Source organism: Scyliorhinus canicula, chromosome 13 (genome assembly GCF_902713615.1).
Source record: "Scyliorhinus canicula chromosome 13, sScyCan1.1, whole genome shotgun sequence".
Classification (NCBI taxonomy): Eukaryota; Metazoa; Chordata; class Chondrichthyes; order Carcharhiniformes; family Scyliorhinidae; genus Scyliorhinus; species Scyliorhinus canicula.
This window is the reverse complement of record NC_052158.1, coordinates 30,493,571-30,513,754: the sequence shown is the minus strand read 5'-3', so window position 1 is coordinate 30,513,754 and position 20,184 is coordinate 30,493,571. Positions and strand designations below refer to the sequence as shown.

The 20,184-nt window shown below is 47.0% G+C and overlaps 1 protein-coding gene across 1 annotated transcript in view; it reads left to right on the top strand.

Annotated features, from left to right (window-relative positions):
* Positions 1 to 20,184, top strand: part of LOC119975535 — a 45,193-nt gene that overhangs the window by 683 nt on the left and 24,326 nt on the right. The window contains exons 2-5 of the mRNA XM_038815327.1: positions 1,163 to 1,504; positions 10,976 to 11,296; positions 16,244 to 16,262; positions 16,619 to 16,656. Coding sequence (XP_038671255.1) covers positions 1,163 to 1,504; positions 10,976 to 11,296; positions 16,244 to 16,262; positions 16,619 to 16,656 — 720 coding nt within the window. The remainder of the gene's footprint in view (positions 1 to 1,162; positions 1,505 to 10,975; positions 11,297 to 16,243; positions 16,263 to 16,618; positions 16,657 to 20,184) is intronic.

The following is a 20,184-nucleotide window of genomic DNA, read 5'->3' as shown; positions in this document are numbered from 1 at the left end:
GCTCTTCAGAAAAGGAAATCTTTTTAAAAAATGTATTTGTTTACATGTATCAAAACAGGTTACAGTGAATAAACACTCTGAGAAACATACTTCCCAACAATCAACTATACAGTCTGTCCAGATTTTTCCACTTTTTCACCCGCTTCCCCCACGACGAACAGCCCTTAAACACGGTCACAAACACCCCACACCTGTTCTCAAACCCCCCTGAAGAGCCCCTCAACTCATACTTTATCTTATCTAATCACAGGAAATCGTACAGGTCACCCAACCAAGCCACTACCCCCGGTGGCAATGCCGACCGTCACTTCAGCAAAATTCGCCGCCATGCAAGCAGAGAGGCGAAGGCCAAGATATCGGCCTTCCTCCTCTCCATGTGCTCCGGCTTCTCTGAAACCCAAAATATCGCCACCAAAAGGGTCTGGGTCCACCTCCTCTTCTGCTATCCTGGCTAAGACCGTGAATACTCCCGGCCCAGAATCTTTCCAATTTTTCGCAACCCCAAAACATGTGCGTGTGATTTGCTGGCCCCGCCCACACCTCTCACACTGATCTACTACCCCCTGAAAGAACCCACTGATTCTTGCCTGAGTCATAAACACCCTGTGCACCACCTTAAACTGTATCAGGCTCATCCTTGCACAAGAGGAGGTCCCGTTTACCCTACGCAGTGCCTCACTCCATACTCCCCAATTGATCGCCCCTCCTAATTCCGCTTCAAATTTTTCCTTGATCTTTACCACCCGCTCGTCTCCCTGCTCCCCCAGCCACTTGTATATATCTCTAATTCTTCCCTCCCCTTCCACAGCCGGAAACAGCAGTCGCTCCAGCAGGGTGTATCTCAGCAACCTAAGGAATCCCCTCCAGAGCTTTCGTGCAAGGTCCCTAACCTGCAGATACCTGAACTCACTCCGCTTCAGCAGCTTTACCCTCTGCTTTAGCTCCTCCAGACTCTTTACACCTCTCTTTTCACTTTTATGACCCTCATGATAAGAAGAATCAATAAAATCCAGAGAATCAATAGAAGGAGGCCATTTGGTCCATCGAATCTGCACTGATCCTCTAAAAGAGCACCCCAACAAAGTACAGTGCATTCATGGGTTCCCCTTTAGCCACAACACTTCCAATAAAGTAGAATAAATGTCCCCCCTCTTCTTTCCAGGAATTAATGCGGATAAGCTCAGCGTTCTTCAAAAGCTGCCCAGCATTCTGGCAGAGGCTGGACAGGACGTGCACATCCCCTGTAACTTCACAGTGAACATCACCAAGGTGATAGGATCTTACAAATGGTTCAAGGACAGCCGAAATGGCACTCAGGTTTTCAATGAAACTAAAGAGTACAGAGGACGGATCTACAGGTCCAAAGAGGATTTTCTGCATGCCCGAGACGCCTCCATTTTAATAAGGGATGTGAGGGTGAACGATTCCGGGGTGTATTACTGCCAAGTGATGGTCATGCAACGGGGCGAAGAATATGGAGCTGGAACATGGCTCACGGTGAGAGGTAAGCCTTCAATATCAGGCAACTGAATGATCACAGAAATACAGACTTGTTATGGCACAGGAGACCATTTGGCCCACCGTGTCTGCAAATGAGCATTATGACTTAGTGCCATTCTCCTGATGTCCCACCCGTAATCCCTGCACATTGTTCCTATTCAAATAATTATCTATTTCCTTCCTGAATGCCTCGATTGAACCTGCACCCATCACACTTCCAGACAGTACATTCCACATGAGATCCCCTCTCTGTGTGAAGCAGTTCCTTTTAAAAAAAATATTTTTTATTCTCCTCCTTTTTCTCATTTTCTCCAAAATTTATACCCACCAAGAATAAACAATAATCAGTAACAAATATGTCAATCCCCAAATCAATAACAATGATCCCATCCTCCCACCAAACCCCAAAGATTAGCACGCATGTTAATATAAACAAATGACAAAAAGGAATCAGGAATCACCCATAGTCACCATTAACACACACCGCCCCCCCCTTCTCCAACCCTCCCATCCACACCCCCCCAACTAATGTTCGGTTATCCAATTGTTGAAAGTGCATAATGAAAAATGCCCATGAATTGTAGAACCCCTCCACCCTTCCCCTCAGTTCAAACTTAACCTTCTCAAGAGTCAAGAATTCCAACAGGTCCCCCTGCCACGCCAGGGCACAGGGTGGAGAGGTTGCTCGCCAACCCATCAGTATCCGCCTTTGGGCGATCAACGAGGCGAAGGCTACAGCATCTGCCTCCGCACCCGTTTCCAACCCTGGCTGGTCCGACACCCCGAATATGGCCTCTTGGGGGCCCGGGTCCAATTTTATGTGCACCACTTTAGAAATTACCCTAAAAACCTCCTTCCAGTAATCCTCTAGCTTTGGACAGGACCAACACATATGAACGTGATTAGCGTCCTCTCCCACCCCCCTCACCCCCCCCAACCCCCACTCAACGTTCACACACATCTTCCACTCCTTCATAGAATCGGCTCATCCTCGCCCTCATAAGGTGTGCTCTGTATACCACCTTCTGCTGTATCAGCCCCAATCTCGTGCACGAGGTGGAGGCATTCACTCTCCGGAGCACCTCACACCAGAATTCCTCCTCCATAGCCTCTCCGATCTCTTCCTCAGACTTTGCTTTGATTCGTTCCAGTGGTGCCTTCTCCTCTTCCAAAATAGCCCCGTAAACTGCTGATACTACCCTCTTCTCCAGTCCCCTTGGCATCAGCACCTCGTGCAGCAAAGTGGAGGCCGGCTCCACTGGGAAGCCCTGTATCTCCTTTCTGGCAAAATCTTGAACTCGCTTGTATCTAAACATTTCCCCCTGCTCCAGCCCATATTTTGCTTCCAGCTCCTTCAGTCCTGCAAACCGACCCCTAAGAAACAACCTTTTTGTGTCTTAATTCCCTTCTCCCATTTCCGGAAATTTCCATCCCACCTCCCTGGCTCAAATCTGTGGTTCCCCCAAATTAGCATTTCCCTTGACCCTGCCCCAACCCGAAGTATTGGTGAAGCTGCCTCCAAACTCTCAATGAAGCTATTATTATCGGACTCCCTGAGGATTACCCCAGGGCTATCTGGAGTGGCGCTGTTGCTAGTGCTTTCAGTCCCGACCCCCAGCACAAACTCTCCCCCATTCTGACCCACTGGGAATCAACCCTTCTGACCCAGCTCCGCACCTTCTCCACATTCGCCTCCCAGTGGTAATACATCAGGTTCGGAAGACCCAAACCCCCTGCCTGCCTACCCCTCTGCAGCAGCACCTTCCTCACTGGCCACCTTCCCTCCCCATATGAATGACGTAATCCTTCCCTCAATCTCTCTGAAAAAAGCCTTTGGCAGGAAAATCGGCAGGCATTGAAAAATAAACAGAAATCACGGCAAAATGTTCATTTTAACCACCTGTATCTGACCCGCCAGTGACAGAGGGAGACCATCCCACCTCGCTAGGTCAGCTTTCACACCCCACCAAACTAGAAATGTTGTATCTACGGAGCCACCCCCCCACCAGTCCCGCAGGTACCTAAAGTGAGTCCTTATGGAATAGCAACCCCCCACCCCTTCCCCCACCCCCGGCCGAGACACCACAAAATACTCACTCTTGTCTAGATTTAGGCTGTACCCCGAGAAAGACCCAAACACTCAAAGCAACTGCAATATTCCCCCTATCGACACATTTTGTTCTGACACGTATCACAGCAAGTCATCGGCATATAAGGACACCCTATGCTCTATCCCCCCCACACTATTCCTTTCCATACCCCCGAACTTCTTAATGCGATGGCCAACGGCTCAATCGCGAGTGCAAACAGCAGGGGGTACATAGGACATCCCTGCCTCGTTCCACGGTGGAGAGAAAAGTATCTTGAACTGATGTCGTTTGTGCGGACACTCGCCCTTGGCTCCTTATATAGTAGCTTTACCCAGTTCATAAATCTTGGCCCAACCCCAAACCACTCCAGAACTGTCATTAAGTACCCCCATTCTACCCAGACAAACGCCTTCTCAGCGTCCAATGCCACAACCAATTATTTTTCCTTTCCCCCTGCTAATGCCATAACGACGTTCAATACCTTCTAACGTTTGAAAAGAGCTGCCTCCCTCTCACGAACATTGTCTGATCTTCACCTATCACCTTCGGGAGGCACTCCTCCATCCTACCCGCCAGTACCTTCGCCAATACTTTTGCGTCGCGTTCAGAAGCAATATGGGCCTATACGACTCACAATTCGTTGGATCCTTGTCTTATTTTAGCAACAAGGAAATCGATGCCTGCCCCAAAGTTTGTGGCAACACCCCCTTCCCTATCACCTCTTCAAACATGCCCACCATCAGGGTACCAGCTGATCCTTGAACTTTTTAATAATATTCCACCGGAAACCCATCCGGCCCTGCCACCTTCCCCAACTGCATCCTTTATCTCCTATTCACTATTGCTCCTTCAAATGTAGCCCTGTCCCCCTCCCCTAACCTCGGGTATTCCAACCCTTCTAGACATTCCTGCATCTCCCGGTCTCCCTCAGGTGGCTCTGACCTGTACAGCCTCTCATTAAATTCCTCAAACACCTTGTTAATCAGATCTGGAGCCACCACCAACCTCCTTGCCCTATCCCTCACCTGCACAATTTCCCATGCCGCTGCTTCCCTCTGGAGCTGAACTGCTAACATACATGGGACCAGCGAGCGCAGCCGTGACCTGTCCAACCTTGGCTCCTGCACCAAGTTCCAGTCCCCCCCACTATCAGTTTGTGTGTGTCCAAGTTGGGGACGGCCCCAAACACCTTCATTGCGAATCCCACGTCATCCCAATTGGGGCCGAATACACTTAACAGCGCCACTAATCTCCCCTCCAGCACCCCTGTCACAATCACATATCTACCCCGCCTTATCTCCATGTTCATAAAATGCACCCCTTGCTCGTCTCAGTTAGCGCACTGCCTTCCTGGCAGATAGTCGGTCAAAGCTCGCCAGTAGTTCCTTCTTATTTACCAGCATTGCAGGGTGCCCATCTTCTGCATAACTCCTAACCAGCTCTAACATCTCATCTATTACCCTCTGCCACTCCAACCTCTCCTCTTTGTCTACCCTGGCCTTAAACAAAATCATCTCCTCCCTCACCACCGCCTTTTGAGCCTCCCAGACAACTGCCTTCGACACCTCACCTGTCCAGTTGAAACCTACATATTCCTTAATTACCTTTTCTTTTTTTTTAAAATAATTTTTATTCAAATTTTCAACAAATTTTAACCAACAAAAATAGAAGAAAAAGAGAAAAAAACAGTAAACCCCCCCCAAAACAGAAGCAATAAATTAACAAAAATAATTAACATTGGAACAAATACACCTACCCAATAAAGGAAAAAGAACAAGCCCGCCCATTCCCCACCCCCCAAGTTGCTGCCCCCCCCCGGGTTGCTGCCCCCCCCCCCCCCCCCCGGTTGCTGCCCCCGTCCCCCACCCGGTTGCTGCTGAAATTGATCACCTTCTAATGTTCCGCCAGAAAGCCTAGAAACGGTTGCCACCGCCGGAAGAACCCTTGCACCGACACCCTTAGGGCAAACTTGACCCTCTCCAGTTTGATAAACCCAGCCATATCATTGATCCAGGATTCCATGCTCAGGGCCCTCACATCCTTCCACTGCAAAAGAATCCTGCGCCGGGCTACAAGGGACGCAAAGGACAGAATATCGGCCTCTTTCGCCTCCTGCACTCCCAGCTCCACTGCTACCCCAAACATTGCGAGCCCCCAGCCCGGCTCAACCGTGGAACCAACCACCCTTGACAACGTCTCCGCAACACCCCTCCAAAAGCCCACCAGTGCAGGGCACGCCTAAAACATGTGGGTGTGGTTTGCTGCGCTTCCAGAACACCTGACACATCTGTCCTCTCTCCCAAAAAACCGGCTCAGCCTAGTCCCAGTCATGTGCGCTCTATGCAGTACCTTTAATTGAATTAAACTAATCCTCGCGCAGGAGGAGGAGGATTTCACCCTCCCCAGGGCAGCTGCTCATGTCCCCTCCTCAATCTCCTCTCCCAACTCCTCCTCCCACTTATCTTTTAGCTCTTCCACCGAGGCCTCCTCCCCCTCCTGCATCACTTGGTAGATTGCCGATATCCTCCCCTCACCGACCTATGGTCCCGAGAGCAACCTGTCCTGAACCCACCTTGACGGCAACAGTTGAAACGCCGCCACCTGCCGCCTGACAAACGTCCTTACCTGCATGTATCTGAATGTGTTCCCTGGGGGAAGGCCCAACCTTCCCTCCAACTCCTCTCGGGTCGCAAACTTCCCATTGTGAAAGAGGTCTCCCATCCGCCTGATACCTGCCCTGTGCCAGCTCAGAAACTTAATTACCTTTTCAATTCTGTTACAGAACACTTGGTCTCCCAAAAGTCCCACATCTAATTTCCACCCCGGCCTCTGCGCTGCCCCCTTCTCCAGCACCATACCCACCCAATGCGGAGTATGATCTGATACAGCAATTGTCAAGTATTTGACCCCTTAACCCCAGCCAGCAAAGCCTTCCCCACCACGATAAAGACGATCCGCGCGTATTCCTTATGGACTGCTGAAAAAAATGAGTACTCCCACTCCCTCAGATGCAGAAACCTCCATGGGTCCACCCCTCCAATTTCCACCATGAGCCCAGCAAATGCCTTAGCTCCCCACCCCCCGATGAGACCAGCGAGCGTGGCCGTGACCTGTGCAAGCTTGGCTCCTGCACCAAGTTCCAGACCGCCACTATCAGTTTGTGTGTGTCTAAGTCGGGGATGGCCCTAAACACCTTCATTGTGAATCCCACATCGTCCCTATTGGGGCCGTATACACTTAACAGCACTACTAACCTCCCCTCCAGTGCCCCTGGCACAATCACATATCTACCCCGCTGATCTGCCACCACCTTCTCCATCTGGAAGCGTACTCGTTTGCTGACAATCACTGCTACCCCTCGAGCCTCTCCGCCAAGTCCAGAGTGAAACACCTGACTAACCCAGCCCTTTTTAAGTCTCACCTGGTCCTTCAGCCTCAAATGAGTCTCCCATAGCATTGGTACAGCGGCTTTCAAACTTTAAGATGCGCAAACACCATTGACCTCTTGACCAAGAAAAATAGAAAAAGAGAAAAAACAGTAACCCCCCCCCCTCCCCAAATCAGAAGCAATAAATTAACAAAAATAATTAACCCCTCCTAACCCCCTCAAGTTTCACGTGACTATCCTAACTAGGGGTCTCTCACCACCCCCACCCCCCACCCTTCTTATCCACCGTCATCATACCTCTGGGCCCTGCCCCATGAGCCTGACCCGCCCCTGTCCATTATTAACATTAAACACCTTCCCCCATCCCTGTCCCCGACATTTCCTCTTGAAAAAACATCCCACAGTATCAATCGCTCCCCCTGCCTCGCTTGCCTTGTAGGCCCATTGAAACCTGCTAACCCGGCTCCAATATCTGCAGCCCTCCTCTCACCTCACCTCTGTTCACTAGCCGACTTTAGTTAGCTAGCACGGATGGCTCTCCCTGCCAAGATATACCGTCCCCTCCCACCCAGTCCCATGAAAGAAAAAACAAAAACAACAATCCAACACATACAATTCACTAAACTAAGATATAACTGTCTCAGCACAGAATGCCAATCAATCCAACCAATACCTTGAACTCTGTAACAATGTGGAGAAGTAAATTACAATATTTGTCAGTAAAAATAAAGTTTTAGCATTTATACATTTTCCAGCTCCCCAATCACAGTCTCTCTTCCAGCTCTGCACCTCACGGCTGTCCCAAGCCTTTTGCCCTCACGAACGCCTCAGCCGCCTCCGCTGTCTCAAAATAAAAGTCTTTGGCATTATACGTCACCCTCAGCTTCGCCGGGTATACCATATCAAATCAAACCCGCTATTTGTACAGTGCCGCCTTCACTCGCCCGAACGGCGCTCATCTTTTTGCCAACTCCACCGTCAAGTCTTGGTAGATCTGAACTCCAGCACCATCCTACTGCACCTCACGCTTCTGCTTCACCCAGTTTAACACCTTCTCCTTCATGCAGCACTTATGGAAGCAGATAATTGCTGCTCTTGGCGGCTCATTCACTTTGGACTTTGGCCTTAATGACTGATGAGCTCAGTCCAGCTCATACTGGGAGGGGTTCCCACCCTCCCCCATCAGCTCCACCAACTTCTTAGCGAAGTACTCTGTTGGCCTTGGATCACTGACCCTTCGGGCAAGCCCACATTCTCAGATTGTGCCGCCTTGAGCGGTTCTCCAAGTCGTCAAGCTTTGCTCGGAGTCCTCTGTTGACCTCTACCACCCTCCGCAGCTCGGCCCGCATCAAGGTGAGCTGGTCGCTGTGCTGCAACACGGCCTCCTCCACTTTCTTCATCTTCTTGCCCTGCTCTCTCAACTCGGCCAATATCTTTGCCACAGCTATTCTCACCGGGGCGATTGCGTCCTCCACTAATGAATTTAATGCGACCGCCGTCTCCTTCCTTGAAGCCTCCATGTGCCGCGCAAACTGCTTTTCCAGCTCCACCGCCATCACCTCGGTCATCTTCTCCACCGTAAGTAGTGCGGCCCCACCATGCGGTCCAGCATCAGCCATCTTGTCAGCGCTTTTGCTCGTCCTCTCATTCAACGGCGAGCAAGCGTTTCCTCCCTCTTGCGATGCTGCTTTTCGCATCCTTTAATGCCTTATTATTTGTCCCTTTTCTTCTTTTCACCCTTCCTTCCTTCTTCAATGGCTTTTTTTTAAATAGGAAAAACAAAAAAAAATTTTTCTTCCTTCAAAAATAAAATGGGAAAAAAGAACTTTCACCAGATTTCTTTAAAACTTCTTTCTCATCTTTTTTGTATTCCTCCCGAATTTCCATGGGACCGGGCTTCAGTCTTCTTACCACATTCTAGGCGAAAGCCATCCGATGTCGGACATCTCACCTACATCGCGCCCTGGCTTTGGGCCTGTCACCTCGGCCTCTATTTGGCTCCGCCCCCGCTGCTCCTTTCAAATTTTCTGGGGAGTGAGAGAAAAATTTTTCTCTCTGTGCGATTTAAGCCCTCCGGCTTTCAGGTTGTTTCTTAGGGAACAAAGTCACGATCCCCGCTCCTCCTCCATGTGCAGCCGCTCCGCCGACCCCACCGGGACCAGTCTCTCCTCTCCCGCCCTTCTAACCCTCTGGCTCCATGAAACAGAGCTTTGACACTTTAACAGGGCGAGGGAGGCAGGACTGACCCCGGAGATGTTTAAATTTTTTTTAAAAACCAGCGGGGAACCCCCAAAAAAGACCGCGATATTGCGGACTGGTGGGAGCTTCTCCTTAACGTGGCTGCTCTCCTCGAACACCACCGGAAGTTCATGTGACAGAGTTCTGTTCTCACTTCAGATTCGTTTAATTTTTGAGGCACCTTAAATCTGTGCACTCTATTTCCTGATCCTTTTACGAGTGGGTGCTGTTTCTCCCTATCTAACCTGTCCAGACCCCTCATGATCTTGAATATGTCTATAAAATCTTCGCTCAGCCTTTTCTCCAAGGTGAACAGTCACAATCTCTCCAATCTGCCCTCACAACTGTTTCTCATTCCTGAAACCATTTTTGTAAACCACATCTGTGCTCTCTTCGACCATCCATATATTTCTCATAGTGTGAAGTTCAGAACTGTACACAATATTCAAGCCGATGACTAACTAGTGTCTTGTATAACCTCCTTGCTCTTGTACTGTATTCTGCTATTAAAGACCACAAAATCTGTTAGGATACTGGACAGGACCCTACTTAAGTTAGGAAGCCGGACGCAAAACTCTAACAATTTTCCAATTTGCAAAACTGTGAGGTAAGTATCCTTCACCCTCGGAGTGATGGTCATGACGAACAGATATATTTTCTGTTAAAACAAGTTGTAATTTAAACATAGATTCAATTACATTAACATAAAATGAATAGCTTTAAAATTATCAGGTAAAAAGTTTTTTAAAAAAGGAAAAACTGTACCTTATTATCTACACCTGCCACTAATACCAGTAGAGTTCAAATGCCACTTATAAACATAATTGACAAACCAGGTTACCTGCTTATCTATGCAGGCCATTGGAGAGAGAGACACTTTTAGGAACGACCTGAAAATATTTCTGTCTTGTAAGACTGAAATCTTCTGGCAAACTATGGTTCAACATAAAACCCTACAACAGACTGCAAAACTACAGACAGACCTGCCTCCTCCCATTAATTTAACCACATGCATAGTGAGAATATGTCCCATCACCAGTTTAGTTAGGATTAAATACAATCCCTCATAAATTATCTACTCTCCAGGGAATTTCCTGCAATCAAAACAATGTTCCACTCGCCATCTCTTTGTAAACAAGGCAATGGTTATTTTCCGACAACTTAATTGCATGTTTAGTAGGTGCACTGGTTGTATGTATTTTTAAGATATGACATCACTGTCACAAATATAAAACATAATATATAACAATTTGTGCATTGATCACACACCATATGCTTTATTAACTGCTCTCTCCACCTGTCTATGCACATATATCCCGAGGTCCCTCTGCTCCTTATCCTTTTTAGAAGTTTACCCCGTGTTTATATCGTCATGTGCCAGGGGTGACATTGAACTGTGATGGAAAACGGGCTTTTAACTCCTGCTGGAGCACATATCCTATACTCAATGCTACTGAAGCTAGTGTAACTGAATATGGTGCCCTGCGCATCAGAGATGATCAATGCGACACCACTGGTTTCCCCCAATTTCATCCCCCCTTTTCCCGTTTGTGTTTCAAAGCAGAGGAATCTCCACGTCAAAGTAGTACACATGTGGGGAAACACTCTGCTGGTTGGTTGCATAATTCCAAAACCTGAAATGAGCTCAGAAAAACAAACCTTCACGCTGAAAGTTGCTGTTTTTAGCCATTATGCAAGGATGCCATTCAACCAAATCAAATAGCATCATTTTTTCTGCCTTTTCCGAAAATGAATACAGATGTTCAACTTATTCACAAGTTGTCCAGTATCCAGGCTCTGGAAGGACAGGCGGTGTTCATCCCCTGTACCCACACAGCCCCTGCCTCTCATCGGAAAGAGAATTATAAGTGGTACAAGAATTCTAGAAATGGAACGGAAATTTCTAACGGAACAGCCCAATACAAAGGGCGGATCTTCAGGCCGAAACACAAGGATATTTTTAACGCTTCCATTCAAATAAGGGACCTGAAGGTGAATGACTCTGGGTTCTATTACTGCAGCCTCGAAGTGAGGGGTATCGGCAAGGAATATGGAGTGGGGACACATCTCATTGTGAAGGGTAAGGGATTCTCCCGCCTGTAGTATGAGCAAAAACTGCCATTGTCCACATACTCTGGAGCTGGTTATAGGTTAGGTACTGTCGTTTACCCTTCTGGCACTGGGTGGAAGAGTGAGCTGTCAAGACACTGTCCTTTCCCCCTATGGGACTGGGCGGGACACTGTAAGATACTGTCCTTTCCCCCTATGGGACTGGGAGGGACAGTGCATCAGACACTGTCCTTTCCCCCTCTGGGACTAGGTGGGACAGTGCATCAGACACTGTCCTTTCCCCCTATGGGACTGGGTGGGACAGTGAGGCAGACACTGTCCTTTCCCCCTCTGGAACTGGGTGGGACAGTGCATCAGACACTGTCCTTTCCCCCTATGGGACTGGGTGGGACAGTGAGGCAGACACTGTCCTTTCCCCCTCTGGAACTGGGTGGGACAGTGCATCAGACACTGTCCTTTCCCCCTATGGGACTAGGTGGGACAGTGCATCAGACACTGTCCTTTCCCCCTATGGGACTGGGTGGGACAGTGAGGCAGACACTGTCCTTTCCCCCTCTGGAACTGGGTGGGACAGTGCATCAGACACTGTCCTTTTCCCCCTCTGGGACTTGGTGGACAGTGAGTCAGACACTGACATTTCCCCTCTGAGACTGAATGAGACAATGAGTCAGACACTATCCTTTCCCGCTCTGGGACTTGGTGGGCCAGTTAGTCAGCCACTGTCTTTGGCTCTTCTGAGATTTGATAAGGCAGGCATGTCTTTCACTTTTCGGATTCGGCAGGGTGGATTTTGACTTCTTCTGCCCGTAGTAAATAGAATGGTTGCAGTGCTAAAAAGATTTCAGGAAACTTGGCACTATCGCCAATAAAGCTGGTCAGCTCAGGAAGATTGAAAACTTCCAGACTTAGTTTTGCAGCACGCTTCGGACAATAATACGAAGGGATGCAGAAAATAGGTGGGTAGATTGAGTTAAGATTCAGATCAAGCATGACTTAGTTGAATGATGGAATGGTTATGTGGGTGCTGAATGGACTGGTCCTATTCCTCCAAAGCAATGCTCCCGTCTAACTTGTTCTCTTCTCTCTGCAGAGAAAACAAAACCGATGAGATATCTACCGTCAATCATATTAATCAGCACAGGGTTGGAACTGGTCATCCTCCTACTTGTTGTATTCCACTGTTTGCATTTACGCAGAATGAACGGTACAGGCTGATTTCCAAGTGTTATGGTTGTAAAATATTGCCGTGGGAATATGTTGAAAATTCCATGGTGGAGGTATTCAATTGGAGGTATTCATGATACATGGGAGAATGACTGGAGTAATAGAATTGATAATTGACCAGTGACACCCTGAAGGTCAGAGAAAATTAACCCTGGCTCAAGTGTAATGTGACGAGTTGGCAGTGTGGGGAATATCTATGAAAGCAACAGAGTTTTGGAAAAACACAGATGGGGAATCTGCCATCGCATCATGATCTACAGGTAGTTTCAGTTAACTCATGACGCTGTCTCTAGTACGAGCTCCATAGTTATAAGATAAATTTCTTGAAGAAAAATCTAATTAACGCCTTCTGAGGAAAATTATGAATTGATTAGAAAGATTGCCAACAAATTTTTAAAAAAATGATATGCACCCTGAAACCATGCAACACAATTCTCAAAATTTAGGTGCCCCAAATAATGTATGTGCAGCAAGGTAGGAATTCGGTCTGGACATATGAACATATGAATTATGAGCAGCAGATCACGTTTTCACTGTCAGGTTGGTCCGCCATGAATTAGGATATGGGACAGACCATTCGGACCCGTCAGCCTGGTCGGCCATTCAGTAAGATCATAGCCGATCTGATTGTGACCTTATTCTGCCCACCCTTGACCCCCTTGTGAATCAAGAATCTAGCAACCTCTGCCATAAAAAATTAACCCTTTCCCCATTGCTCTCTGGGGACGAGAGTCCTAGAGATTCACAACCCTTTGAGAGAGAAGATCATTCTTCCAATTTATTTCTTAAATGGGAGACTCCTTGCCCTTAAACAGTGTCCCCTAGTTGTAGTCTCTCCCACAAGGGGAAAGATCCTTTCAGCATCCATCCTGTCAAGTCTCCTCAGGATCCTACGTGGTTCAATAAGACCATATCTCAATATTTTAATCTCCAATGGGCACAGACCCAGGCTGTCCAGCCTTTCCTTGGAGAAACCTATAAAATTCTAACTGGATTAGACAGAGTAGATGTAGGAAGCATGTTCCCGGTGGTGGGGTGTCTAAAACCAGGAGTCACAGTCTAAGGATCTGCGGGTAGAACAATTTAAGATTGAGATGAGGACAAATTATTTAACCCAGAGAATGGCCAGCCTGTGGAATTGGCTACCACAGAAAGCAGTAGAGGTCAAGGGTTAGATATAGCACGTGGGGCGAAGGAGAACAAATGATCAGCCATGATCATAAGGAATAGTGCAACAGGCTCGAGGGTCGGAATAGCCTGCCCCTGCTCCTATATTTTATATTTCTATGTTTTGAACCTATCAACTCCAGCCCAAGTATCAAGCGAGTGAACTGCATTTATAATCTTTCTTAAATAAGGAGGCCGAAGCTGCACACAGTACTCTCCATGTGGCCTCACCAACACCCTATAGAACTTTAGCAAAGTAATGCTACATCGACACGCCATTCGCCTTGCAATAAGCACTGTTTCATTTGCCTTCCTAATGTTAACGTCAAATGGTCAGTATTACATGGCTGCCTGTTACTTGCCCAGTCAATATTCAGTCATTTTATCTGCTATTCACGAGATGTGTGTATCATTGGCAAGGTTAGTATTTATTGTCCATCTCTAGTTTTTCATTGCGATATCTGTGGGGCTTTTGATGCTATTTCAGAAGCAGTTAATACAACTGCATTGTCTTGGGCCTGATCACTTTTAGGCCAGATCAAGTAGGAATCATACACTGCAGAAGGAGGCCATTCGGCCCATCCAGTCTGCACCCACCCTCTGAAAGAGCACCCTACCTAGACACACGCCCCCACCCAATTCCCCTCACCAGGTAATCCCATCTAACCTTTTTGACACAAAGGGGCAAGTTATCATGGCCAATCCACACAACCTATACATCTTTGGACTATGGGAGGAAACCGGAGCACCCGGTGGAAACCCACACAGACATGGAAAAAATGTGCAAACTCCATACAGTCAACCAATGCTGGAATTGAACCCGGGTCTCTGGTGCTGTTAGGCCGCAGTAATAACCAGTGTATCACAATGCCGCCCATAAGATCGGTAGATTTCCTCCCTTAAAGGACATGAGTAAATCAGATCATTAAAAAAAAATTAAGGCCAATAGCTCATGGTAACTTTCACTAACCTTTTAATTTTAGTTTTTTAGAGGATGTAAGGGCAGCAGGCCAGGCACCATTTATTGATCATTCTCAATTGCTCTTGAACTCTTTTGAATTTAACTAATTGCTCCTTAAAGGGGCACTGCCTGAAATAAAAACAAAGAGTAAAGGAAACTTAAAGATTTAAAACAAAAGATGATTAAAGAGGTCAATAAAGCACCCCAGACCCTGCGGTGCCATATCGGCTTTGAAGACCTCGCTGGTGCCCATGGACACCGCATGCTCCCTTGGCAAATGATACTGGCCGTGAATTAAGCCGTGGAATAGCTGGCTTGGCCAACCCGCTCAATGATTCACTGCCTGGACCTGTTAATTGTAAGTTTTGCTGGACCCAGGAACAGATTCATGAGGAGGTCCTCCTCCTTCGCCATCCCTCTATGCACTGGTTACCCACATATCAGGAGCATGGGACAGAAGTGCAAAGAAAGCTTTAATAAAAGTTTTGACAAAAAACTGAAACGGAAGTGTAGCCTTCAAGATTGAACATAGGCATGGTCCACGAACTCCACAAGGTCGCAAAAAAGGCAGGCCTCTTGGGAGTCCATGAACCGGTGCAATTCTATGATCTACGATCTAATTCTATGATCTAATTGGCAGTTGCATGGCACATGCAACACCCTCCACCCAATGTCCCAAAGATTGAGGGGAGCAGAAGGACTCCTCCATAGAGGGAACTCCACTGGGGACATCAGCTGCCGGATGGCAACAAGGTTTGCCAAGATGTGTACGGGCAATGGGCAATGGCAAGGTGGTGAAGGATGTGCAGCAGGAGCCCATTCGGCAAACTGTTCCATGCAGCGTGAAAGGGCACGGAGCGCAGTTCCGTGAGGTGGCTAGGGTTGTGGGGCTCCGGCTCCCAGGGAGGGTATGGGGCTTGGGGCCAATGTGAAATTCTGTCCCAGCAGGAGTCCGTTGCACATCTGCGGGACCTCAAGTGCCGCCAGGTCAGAACACCATTGTTTTCAGGTCATGGATGGCATTGCCTGCAAGTTGGACACCCAGCACCGCATGACGTGTCAATTGATGGGCTCTACTTGCTCTTGCGAAGGTGATAGTGAACTACTACCTTCCATTTATTTAACTGAACTTAACTTCCCGTACTTTTCTGGTGGCCTTGCAGCTCATGTTTCCACATCATTATTCTGGGCCTCTTGATTACTGGCACAGCGACATAATCACTTTGCAACCAAACCAATTTACTGCACTAGATCTGATTATTGGCTTATGCATTGGCCCCCCAGTCCATCTGACCATCCATCTATCTATCCGTCCATCCACACTGCAGTTGGCCACTCATCCCACAAGCAGAAATATTGTTTCGATGCACCCCCTCCTCCGTGCCATTAAAGACTCACAGAATTTCTCTCAGACACCCCTCAATCGCCTTGCATTTATGTGGTGCAGGTTTCTCATACAAATTGAATCACTTGGCATAATTGATTATTTTGAAGGGAAGTCACTTTTCCTCCAAGTGCAGAACTGACAGCAATAAGCAATAAAAGTTAAGTTATAAGAATTATCTTTTGTAATCCCATTTTCTTTCTTGTCTCCCTGTTCATTAGACGTTCAATTGTCTCAAAGGTGAGTAATTGTCAGCCTGTCTACACTCATTGTTTGAAAATGCACACAGTTAACATTCAAAGAAATTGAAGGAGTTTTCACCCAAAGGGGAAATGACTCCCGATTCACTGCATGAAAGGGTAGTGGAGACTGAAATACGCTTCCCTTAAAAAGAAAAGATTTGGATACGCAGCACAACTTTCAGAGCTAACGGCAGGAGCTGGGAAGTCATATTTGGCTGCTTAGCTCATTTTTGGCCAGCATGGACATGATGGGCCAAATGGCCTGCTTCTGTGTCTAAAAGCACTCAAAGTTTGTGTGGTCCCACTTTATCAGAAAATAAGATTGAGTTTTTTTTCTATTTTCTTCCTTTGCAGACAAGACACGGTTTCTCCAGAAATCGTTTGCGTGGATGGTAAGTTAAATTGTTTTTCATGGCAAGGACACATAATTGTGCCCATCTTGTCCATTCCAACCGAGGGCTCCCAGATGCTCTTTCTACCCCCACTTCATATGGGGTTTTTGGAACCAAAACATTTCATTTAAATTGTTTACTTAAAAATTTGTTCTAAAGTTTCCAATTTAAAACCTGCTTATGGTTCAGAAACAACACAGAATCCCTTAAACGACGTTTTTCGTGCATTGCCGTTGTATTAACTCATGTAACGTTTTTTATGATAAAACATCTCGGCATTTGTGCCAGTATACACGTCTTCAGCCTCTGTGGTATAGTTTAGTTTCAGACAACACTTTTTTCTTCTCTCCTATTTAAGCCATGTCTAAATTTATAATTCGATCTCTCAACAGGCTCACAGTCCGCAGTATGTATTAATGCACATTGGAAGAACTCTCGGTTGTGTCGGGAAAGAAAATCTGTGTAGGGATACGTTCTTAAACAAGAGGGAATATTGCAGGAGTGTGGGGAAAGAGTAGGGCAGTGCAAATAAATCAACTGCGCTGCAAAAGAGCCCGGTAGCATCCTTCTCTGCTGTGCTGTTCTGTGGCTCTATTCTTATGGATGGAACCTGAGGAATTCCACTCTGATCTTCTCAGATACTTTAGACTTGAAATTAGGTATGAACGGAGTCACAATTAATGTCGCAATCGTATTTTTCTGACTTATACGAGACTCCAGATAATCAGGATTCTCAAAGTCAATATTGAATATTAACCGGATGGGCCTCCAATTGGCTGCGCGTCGGTTGACCTCTCTCACCCAGACACTAACGATTGATTAGGAAAACAATGTTCCGCACAATTTTATCAGTAGGTTCAGTTAAAATTGCAATAGTTTCAACTGTCTTTGTTGAAATATTTAATCAACTTTGCTTCTTTTATCGTGCAGTCACTTGATTTGGTACACGTGGGCCTGGATTTTACACTCACGCTGGAGGGGTTGGACGGGTGGGAGGTGGGGCGGGGGGTGATGGTCGGAGGGGGAGGTGAGCATGAAATTGCATGGATGAGCTTCCTGTTGGATTCCCACCTGTCCCAAATGACAGTAATTAAACACTGGGGCAGGCAAAGCATGCCTTACCCACAATTAAGGCCCTTAACTGGCCAATTATTGACAACTTGAGAGCCGTTTCCTACAGAGCCTCAATTTTAGGCTGGCACGAGGAGTTGCTGGGCATGGGAGAAGCCTGAAAATAATTGGGTTTCGGCCTCGCATGGAAAGGGGGCCACCTCTATCAGAAGTCCCTTTTAAATTTGGGCACCTTCCTCTTATGACCCAGTAACTGCTGGGCTTCCCCGCTCCAGTCTCTCTGCCCACACCCCAATCACTGATGACTGGGCATATTGAGTGTGCTGTGGGCCATCAGCAGCAGCAAAATTGTATTCTGCATAATCTGCAATCTCATGGCCTGGCATGTGTCACACTCTACCATTACCACCAAGCCAGGGGATCAATCCTTGTTCAATGAAAAGCGCAGGAAAGCATGCCAAGAGCAACATCAGACATACTGAAAAATTAGGTGTCAACATGGTGAAGCTACAGCACAGGACTCCATCTGTGCCAAACAGCATTAGCAGCACATAATAGACAAATCTAAGAATTTTACAATGAATGCATCAGATATAAACTCTGCAGTCCTGCCACATCCAGCCGTGAATGGTTGTGAACAATTAAACCTCACTGCAGGAAGAGGCTCCACAAATATTCCCATTCTTTATGGCGAAGGTGCCCAGCATATTTGAGCAAAATACAAGGCTGAGGCATTCGCAATAATCTTCAGCGAGAAGTGCCGAGTGGATGATCTATCTCGGTCTGCTCCGGAGGTCCCTGGCATCACAGATGCCACTCTTCAGCCGATATGATTCACTCCACATGATAGTAAGAAATGGCTGAAGGCACTGGATACTGCAAAGGCTATGGGCGCTGACAATATTCCGGCAATAGTACTGAAGGCTTGTTCTCCAGAATTTGCGCACCCCTAGTCAAGCTGTTCCAGTACAGCTACAGCACTAGCTTCTACACGATAATGTGGAAAAGCGAGGATCTAACCACCACCCCTTGATATTCAATGGCATTACATAAGAGCATAAGAACTAGGAGCAGGAGTAAGCCATCTGGCCCCTCGAGCCTGCTCCGCCATCCCATTTGAGATCATGGCTCATCTTTTGTGGACTCAGCTCCACTTTCTGGCCCGAACAACATAACTCTTAATCCCATTATTCTTCAAAAAACTATCTATATCTTAAAAACATGTAATGAAGGAGCCTCAACTGCTTCACTGGGCAAGGAATTCCATAGATTCACAACCCTTTGGGTGAAGACGTTCCTCCTAAACTCAGTTCTAAATCTACTTCCCCTTATTTTCAGGCTATGCCCCCTAGTTCTGCTTTCACCCGCCAGTGGAAACAACCTGCCCACATCTATCCTATCTATTCCCTTCATAATTTTATATGCTTCTATAAGATCCCCCCTCATCCTTCTAAATTCCAACCTGTACAGTCCCAGTCTACTCAACCTCTCCTCGTAATCCAACCCCTTCAGACCTGGGGTGAATCTTAACCTAGTGAATCTCTTCTGCACACCCTCCAGCGCCAGTACGTCCTTTCTCAGGTAAGGAGACCAAAACTGAACACAACACTCCAGGTGCGGCCTCACTAACACCTTATACAATTGCAGCATAATCTCCCTAGTCTTAAACTCCATCCCTCTAGCAATGAAGGACACAATTCAATTTGCCTTCTTAATCACCTGTTGTACCTGTAAACCAACTTTTTACGACACAGGCACTAGCACGCCCAGGTCTCTGCACAGCAGCATGTTTTAATATTTTATCATTTAAATGATAATCCCTTTTGCTGTTATTCCTACCAAAATGGATAACCTCACATTTGTCAACATTATATCCCATCTGCCAGACCCTAGCCCATTCACTTAACTGATCCAAACCCCTCTGCAGACTTCCGGTATCCTCTGCACTTTTTGCTTTACCGCTCATCTTAGTGTCATCTTGAAACATTGCACTTGGTCCTCAACTCCAAATCATCAATGTAAATTATGAACAATTGTGGGCCCAACACTGATCCCTGAGGGACACCACTAGCTACTGATTGCCCACAGAAACACCCATTAATCCCCACTCTTTGCTTACTATTAATTAACCAATCCTCTATCCATACAACTACTTCACCCTTAATGCCATGCAACTTTATCTTATGCAGCAACCTTTTGTGTGGCACCTTGTCAACGTCTTTGTGGAAATCCAGATATACCACATCATTTGGCTCCCCATTATCTACTGCACTGGTAATTGCCCTCACAAAATTCCACTAAATTAGTTAGGCACGACCTGCCTTTATGAACCCATGCTGCGTCTGCCCAATGGGACAATTTCCATGCAGATGCCTTGCTATTTCTTCCTTGATGATAGATTCCAGCATCTTCCCTACTACTGAAGTTAAGCGCACTGGCCTATAATTACCCGCTTTC